Below are 8,228 nucleotides of genomic sequence, written 5' to 3' on the forward strand. Positions count from 1 at the left end.
TGTGGTACATTTACACAATGTAGTACTACTCAGCTATTAAAAAGAATGAATTTATGAAATTCCTAGGCAAATGGATGGACCTGGAGGGTATCATCCTGAGTGAGGTAACCCAATCACAAAAGAACTCAAATGATATGTACTCACTGATAAATGGATATTAGCCCAGAAACTTAGAATATTCAAGATATAAGATACAATTTGCTAAACACATGTAACTCAAGAAGATCGAAGATGAAAGTGTGGACACTTTGCCCCTTCTTAGAATTGGGAACAAAACACCCATGGAAGGAGTTACAGAGACAAATTTGGAGCTCAGACGAAAGGATGGACCATCTAGAGACTGCCATATCCAGGGATCCATCACATAATCAGCTTCCAAACGCTTACACCATTGCATACACTTGCAAAATTTTGCTGAAAGGACCCAGATATAGCTGTCTCTTTTGAGACTATGCCAGTGCCTGGCAAACACAGAAGTGGATGCTCACAGTCAGCTATTGGATGGATCACAGGGCCCCCAATGGAGGAGCTAGAGAAAGAAACCAAGGAGCTAAAGGGATCTGCAACCCTATAGGTGGAACAACATTATGAACTAATCAGTACCCCCCGGAGCTCTTGACTCTAGCTGCATATGTATCAAAAGATGGCCTAGTTGGTCATCACTTGAAATAGAGGCCCATTGGTCGTGCAAACTTTATATGCCTCAGTACAGGGGAACGCCAGGGCCAAGAAATGGGAGTGGGGAGGGGAGTGAGGGGGGAGTGTGTGGAGGAGTTTTGGGATAGCATTGGAAATGTAAATAAAATATATACCTAATATAAAATATTAATAAAATGTGAGACTATAACAAAAGCATGACATGTCAGTTGTTAATAAATTCTGACATGTTAATAAAATGCTCACTGTGTCCTTGTAGAAGTAGTGTATTTTAGTTTCAAATGTGCTGCTTATAGCTGGAAGGAGTTCTTTGCTCTCAGTGTACCAGGAATTTCCAATTGTAGTCTACATTGTTTTTCTATTTTAATTACATTACTAGTTTTTTCATATTTTATTTGTCCTTCTACTACATTTCATTACTTCTCAATTGATAATTGTTTGGTTTTACAAACTAAGTAAAATTATGACTCGTGGTATAAAAAAAAGAAACAAACAACAACAAAAAAAAATCCATTTACAGATGGCATGATTTTAGACTAAAAATAAGATACTTAGTATTTCACCAGAAAACTCTCAGGTCTGGTAGAAAACTTCAGCAAAGAAATAAAATGGGCATGGAGGAAGCTTGGAGTGAATTATAAAGATTTGCTGAGTTATGGAGGATTGACCTGTGTGCCAAAACTAGCAATGGCAGCTTCTTCCTCCCAGATGACTGCAACCTAAGACTACCTACAGAGCTACCTCTCACCAAGACAATCTAGCACCTACCCCTGCACTGTACATAAGAAGCATGCTGAGGTTCTTGTTCACTGCATTCTTAGTGATGCTCCAGCAGAGTGAGCACAACCCATCTTTTCTGTCCCTATTCCTGTGCATCTGTCCTATCTTCCTTCCTTTTCCACCTCAGTCAGGTCAAATCCTAACCAATTTGAAGGAGGCAAAGTAGGTAACAAAAATCAACATGCAATGATTAGTAGAATAGTGATAATAAATTTTCTAAGAAGGAAAACATGAAAACAACTCTATCCACAGTAGCTACCAGTTGGAGATGCAGCTTAATGTTAAAACAGTTGTCAAGCATCTACATAGCCATGAGTTCTATGGCCAGCAACAGATAAGCCTAAGTACCTGCAAATAGACCTAACTAAAGAGGTGAAAGATTTCTACAATGAAAGCCTTAACATAAAAGAAGAAAATGAAGATACTGGAGTATAGAAATTCCTCTCATGATCCTAGCAGTAGTATTGTGAAAATAACTGTGCTCAAATTGATCAAAAGACTCAATACAGCTGGTGAGATGGCTCAGTGGGTAAGAGCACCCGACTGCTCTTCCAAAGGTCCAGAGTTCAAATCCCAGCAACCACATGGTGGCTCACAACCATCTGTAACGAGATCTGGTGCCCTCTTCTGGAGTGTCTGAAGACAGCTACAGTGTACTTACATATAATAAATAAATAAATCTTAAAAAAAAAAGACTCAATACAATATTAAAATTTCAAAGACATTTATTCAAGAACTATAAAAAAATCCTAAAATCCATATTGAGGCAAAATTATCTTGAATAACCAAAATGATTCTATGTAGAAATAAATGCTGGCAGTATCACAACACATAATCTCAGTTACATTTGAGAGCCAGGATCATAAACAAAGAGTGGCAGATACATACATGGAAGGAATATACTTACAAATCTAAAAAGAAAATTAACATCTACAGACATCCTAATTTGGGGCATTTTAAAAACAGATTACTATGTAGATCAGGCTTGCCATACCCTTCTGAACCTCTAGCCTTCACTCTTCAAATTCTGAGGTAACAAGCAAGCTCAACCACTCCTGCCACTGCCATCTAATTTTTCACCAGTTATCAAAAATACACATTGGAAAAAAGATAGATTTTTCAAAGGATAGTATGGCAGAGCTCAATATCACCCCAGAGAAGACTAGAGCTAGATTCATTTAAAAAGAAAGAAACAAATTACATCCATGTTTCTCAAACTGTACCAAAAAAGCAATTCAAATTGTAACAAAGACTTTGATGCAACACCTGAGACTCTGAACTGGTGGAGGGAAATAGGTAAAATGCTTCAATGTAAATGAAGATAAACATGGAATTTCTGAAAAGGACTCTAAGAGCTCAGAAAATTCTATCAAGAATGGGCAAATAGGATTGCATAAAACAAAAATAGCTTCTTATTCACTAATCTACTTCTGAATTCATATAATAATGTGAACTTTTTTGAGATGCCAAGTATTTTCAAATTTTAAAATGTTTTTGCAAAGACTTTAAGTAGTTGCCCTAACCCAAAATTGATCCACAGTGCCTGGTTATAAAGTACAAATGTAAAAGGTTTGCATATATAAGAAGTCTTCTTAAATTGTTGGAGGATGTTCTTGCTGGAGAAATAAGGGAGAAAAATGTTAGATATGCTAGGAATGAACTTGGTAAGCATCTCCAATAATGCCTTCATTCCACAGATAAGAAAGTAAAGCAATGGAGAGAAAGAATCTATGAAATTATTTCCACTGTAGTGTTTATTCCATTGGTTAACTGTTTCAGTCCCTCTTCTCAAACCCTCACAATTATATAAGATCTTGCAAAATTACCCTTATTCCCTTCACTGTGCTCACAAATACTGAGATGTGATTCTTAGTCATTCCCACAAGACTTGGCCACTCATTTTACTTCACTTCCATCTTGGGACTTCTAAATTAAATATGATTAACTTAATGCTAACTAATTGAGCAAAGACAAAACCAAGTTCACAGTTTTAAGCAGCATGAGCAAAGCCTAATGAGTCTCAGGTTTCAAGCTTTAAGTACAAACGGAGGTTTCACTTCACTGATAATTAAGGTACCATATGCTAATATTTGTCATCACTAATTACTTTGTACAGAGATCTGAAGGCCTTTAGAAAAACTCACTTGTGAATATGGCAGTTTGTTTTCTGGCAGTTGGTGGCACACACCTTTAATCCCAGCACACAGGATAGGGAGGTGGAGCCAGGCAGATCTCTGAACTTGAGGCCAGCCTGATGTACAAAGTGAGTTCCAGAATGGCCAGGGCTACACAGAGACACTCTTGTCTTGAAACAAGAGAGAAGGAGAGAGAGAGAGAGAGAGAGACAGAGAGAGAGAGAGAGAGAGAGAGAGAGAGAGAGAGAGAGAGAGAGAGAGAGAGAGAAGAGAAGGAAAGAGAAAGAAAGAGAAAGAGAAAGAGAAAGAAAAAGAAAGAGTGAAATGGCAATTTGTGAAGAAATTCAAGCTCTACTTTTTGTTTTGTTTTGTTTTTTATTTTATTTTATTTTTTTTTTGGGGGGGGGGTTCGAGACAGGATTTCTCTGTATAACCCTGGCTGTCCTGGAACTCACTTTGTAGACCAGGCTGGCCTCGAACTCAGAAATCCACCTGCCTCTGCCTCCTGAGTGCTGGGATTAAAGGTGTGTGCCACCACCGCCCACCCCAAGCTCTACGTTTTATATAGTTAATTTAGGTCAAACATTTCCACACATCCAATAGTCCAGGTGCAGAAGAGTCTTATTTACTAAAGTTTTCACCCTATGTGTTTCAATGAAATAAAAAACAAAGTAAAATTAGACAGGAATAATATATAGGATATCTCATATTCCTTATTTGATAATGACTCACTCATCTATGAAATGGGAATAACATAATCTTCAAAAGACATACATATAACAGTGTTTTAATGATACTGAAACATGGTAAATTGCTAGCCATCAACTCACAAATATGTGATCTTTCCTGTTCATTATAGTACAGAAATAAAAATATCCCTATACTCTTAATTTAAGTGTGCAGTCAGTCCTGGACCCTTATCTTCCAAAGCCCTCTTTCACCATGGCCCTCTCCCAAACCAGAAACACTCATATGTTGGTCACACCTCCCCCACCCCAGAAATTTAAAATCTAGTAGCAACTGTAATGGTCTGTAAGAGTCCTTTCATAAATAATGGGATATTATGGTTCTTGGAAACAGACAAATTTCATCTATCACTTTTGATTCTCAAGGTCAGTGGCCATATACTCAAGAACAATAATACTCAGTGATATAATATTAAGAAGTATGAAAACAAGCAGGTATTCAGAAGGAAATAAGTGGAAGACTCATCAACAATAACTCCACAAGAAATATGACACTTAGCATTCTACCTAGTTAGCATCTCATTAATTCCTTCATGTTTCATGGCTAAATATACACACAAAATGCAAGAAAACATATTATAATTAGTTTTAAATATATTAATTCTAGTGTAAATAATATGAGCATATATAAACATCAATTTCTTGATATTTCTGATGGTAGAGTTTGTCTAGGATAATAGGAACAAGAAAGACTGGAGTGATTTTTGAAAAGCTTACCTTCATTAATTAGGAGAAAATATCTAATTAGTCAGCTCCAATTTTTAAAAATTGAATGGCAGGCACCTGTCAGCAAGTACATGAAGTATTGCAACAAATATTGCAAAACTGTACCATGTCTGTCTAAAGGTATTTAGGATCCTTTAAAGAGGCTCATACATGTTGAATTCATACTCCATTTAATTTTGTTTTAAAAGGATTACTGAAACTGTTCTAATTTTATCAGCACCTTCTCCTTTGAAATGAATTTCTTTATGCAACATGAGTGACATTAACTGAACTAATAAAAAACACTGATGACAGTACTCTCTTGATTAGTAAAACTTTAAAAGGTCATTTAGGCAGGCATTCAGAGAAAAGGAGGTTTTGGCTATAGACTCTGCTGCTCTTGAATCAAGAAGATAAAAATGCACAAGTTTGTTTTCTCCTAAGAAACTATCATAAAGAAATGATTCATAGAAAACAAAAAATTCTTTTCAATGTATAAATCATTTATTTAAATCAGAAAAACTCCTGAGTTGGTTGACAAATTGGTCATGGTCCTGAGTCACTCGTGAGTAACTGAAGCAGAATATTCTTAAACCTTAGGCTGATCATGGAGCATGAATTCCTCTAATCAGGGCCCACTTCTATCTACATCACAGAAATTCCTCTGGCCCAAAACTCCATGCATACTATTATCATGTGTTTTTACTTACTACTACATGAATAAAAATACAAATAGTGTGATGGCAGTTGAGCTAAGGATAGGCTCCTAATCAAGCTTCATTTCTGCTTTTGGCATCCCTGTGTTCTTATCTGTACACAGAACATGTAAATAATCTTGTGCGCTGCTTTCCTGGAGTTTTTCTCAATATTCTGCCCACCATCATCCACTCTTTCAACTCACCTTAGTGATACTCGTTTAATCAATTTTTGCAATCTTCCTCTTCCTGGTATCTGTTGCATCGCACTTCACCATCTGGTATGCCTGAATTGCTATATTGAAGTTTGGGTGTGTAAGGTGGTTTGAATGAGAATGACCCCCATAGAATCATATATTTAAGTACTTGGTCCCCATTTAGTGAAACAGTTTGGGAAGGAATAGGAGGCATGACCATGTTGGAGGAAGTGTGGCCATGTTAGAGGAGGTGTGTCACTGAGGGTGGACTTTGAGGTTTGAAAAGCCCAGCCATTACAAGTTAGCTCTTTCTGCCTTACAGTAGCGCCTCTAGATGTGAGCTCTCAACAACTTCTCTGGTCCCATGCTTCCTATCTGCATACTGTCATGATCCCTACCACGATGATTATGATGGTCATGACTTTAGCTTTATAAAGCCACTGACTCCAAATTAAAAGTAAATGTTTTATAACTTGCCTTGGCTATGGTGTTTTAATGACAGCAATAGAAAGTAAGGCAGTGTAAGAAAGCGGGAGTAGGTGGGTTAGGGAGGAGGACTGGGGGAGGGTATAGGGGACTTTCAGAGAGGAAACTAGGAAAGGAGATAGCACTTGAAATGTAAATGAAGAAATATCTAATAAAAATAATAGAATCCAAAAAAAAAAAAGAAAAGAAAAGAAAAAGGAAAGTAAGGCAGTGTAATATGCCTCATTCTTTGTTTGTTATTCCCTTAGAAGGGAATATATGTATTTTCATAAAGCACTAATCATTCTTGAACCTAAAGCAAGCAGCTTTAGAAAAGAAGAAAACACTAATTTCTGAGCAACAGTGTCTGGCAGAGGCAGTGTTTTCTTTAAATGTAACACATTGAACAACAATGAGTAAAACACAGTCAAATAGCCTATTTACCGCTTGCTGCCTTTAAGAAAACAGACAGACAAGTCACAGTAGATTTGTCAGCACAGATGTTGCCACCCATTTATTTGCAATGCTAGCCTTAAAGTTATGTACCAAAACAATATATTTGTTCTTCAGCAATTACTCACTACACCAGAACACATATTTCCTGCTCAATGCGCAAGCCCAGTGATACAGGACAAGCAAGAACAACAGGCACAAAGACCTGCAACCGTTGATATTACCATCAAAAAACGTGATTGATGCTTATATTTAAGGGCTTTCTTCACTGTCTCATTTGACTGTTCAACATAGTCCTGGGTGTGCAAAATGTTGTACTCAATGCTATCCAGCAGCTCTTGCTGTTCTGAGATGAATGTTTCTATTTGGAAGAAGATGGTACGCAATTCACTGATCTGGCACTCCAGGTCCAGCAGCTGCTGGTTACGTACTTCAGCCAAAGCCAGGCCCTGCTTAGCCTTCAAAACATCTAGATCACGACCCACAATTTGAGGAGGCACAGGGTTAGCCACCAGTTTCTCCAGGTCCTCTTCCTGGAGCTTCACCCCAGCTAGTTCAGCCTGTCTTACCATCTTCTCCTTCAGCTTGACCATATTCTGAGTCTCACAGGCATAGTGGTGGCTGATGATGCCACTGTAATGACTAAGGAGAAAAGAGAGCTGGCTCTGACGAATGCGGTGCTCAGCCCTCCAGTACTTACAGTCTGTGGCCAATTCATGCTGCATGGCACTTAGCTGAGGCTGAATGAGTCGGGCTTGGCTAGCAAAGGAGGCCTTTATGATGTTCAATTCATTCTTCTCCTTGAACACACTCTCCTCTGTGGTACAACACAGGACACCTTGCTGCTTCTTGTCTATTAACTGAGACAGCCCTTCTAACTCTGTCAGTGCCAGAGACAGCTCAGCCACTTCCTGTAAAAACTCTTCTATAGAGTTTGTTTCAGTCTTTTCAAAAGCATGGTTGTCAAACATCAAGGTGTCATCCAACTCTGAAGAGACTCTTCTGTGGTAAACATGATTCTTCAGTTCCTCTAATCTGTCCTTCATCTTTGACTCCAGCTGCTTGCCATATCCGTACTTCAAGGACTACAGAGGGAGATGTATTCATCAGCTTTGTCTGGTGGTATAGGAAGTCAGGTACAGCTCAGTTCTGCGTCAGTAGAAGCTATTAAAAATCTTTCCTTCCCAGGCAAGCAAACAATGACAAAGCCAATAGGTCACTGAACTGTTTATTCAGGATGAGGAGTGTCAGGTGGTAAAGCACACAGGCAGGACTAGACCAACTAAATTGTAAAATGGGCTAGACACTTGTCTGATTTGTCAAGATCTCTGAGGCAAGAGTACACATGAGCTATGGAGCTTTGGGCCAAGAGGTAACAAAGTAAAAGGCTGGATT

At 38.2% G+C, this 8,228-nt stretch overlaps 1 protein-coding gene across 1 annotated transcript; it reads right to left on the reverse strand.

Moving 5' to 3' along the window:
* Positions 1 to 6,985: 6,985 nt before the first annotated feature.
* LOC110286339 (syntaxin-3-like) lies at positions 6,986 to 7,879 on the reverse strand. Its single transcript, XM_021152740.1, has one exon. The coding sequence runs from the start codon at positions 7,877 to 7,879 to the stop codon at positions 6,986 to 6,988; it is 894 nt and encodes a 297-aa protein (XP_021008399.1).
* Positions 7,880 to 8,228: the final 349 nt, after the last annotated feature.

This window comes from Mus caroli, chromosome X (genome assembly GCF_900094665.2).
Source record: "Mus caroli chromosome X, CAROLI_EIJ_v1.1, whole genome shotgun sequence".
In the NCBI taxonomy this organism is placed as follows: Eukaryota; Metazoa; Chordata; class Mammalia; order Rodentia; family Muridae; genus Mus; species Mus caroli.

Excerpts from the sequence above, each read along its gene's own strand:
- LOC110286339 (XM_021152740.1), bottom strand. The coding sequence starts at position 7,879 with ATGAAGGACAGATTAGAGGAACTGAAGAATCATGTTTACCACAGAAGA.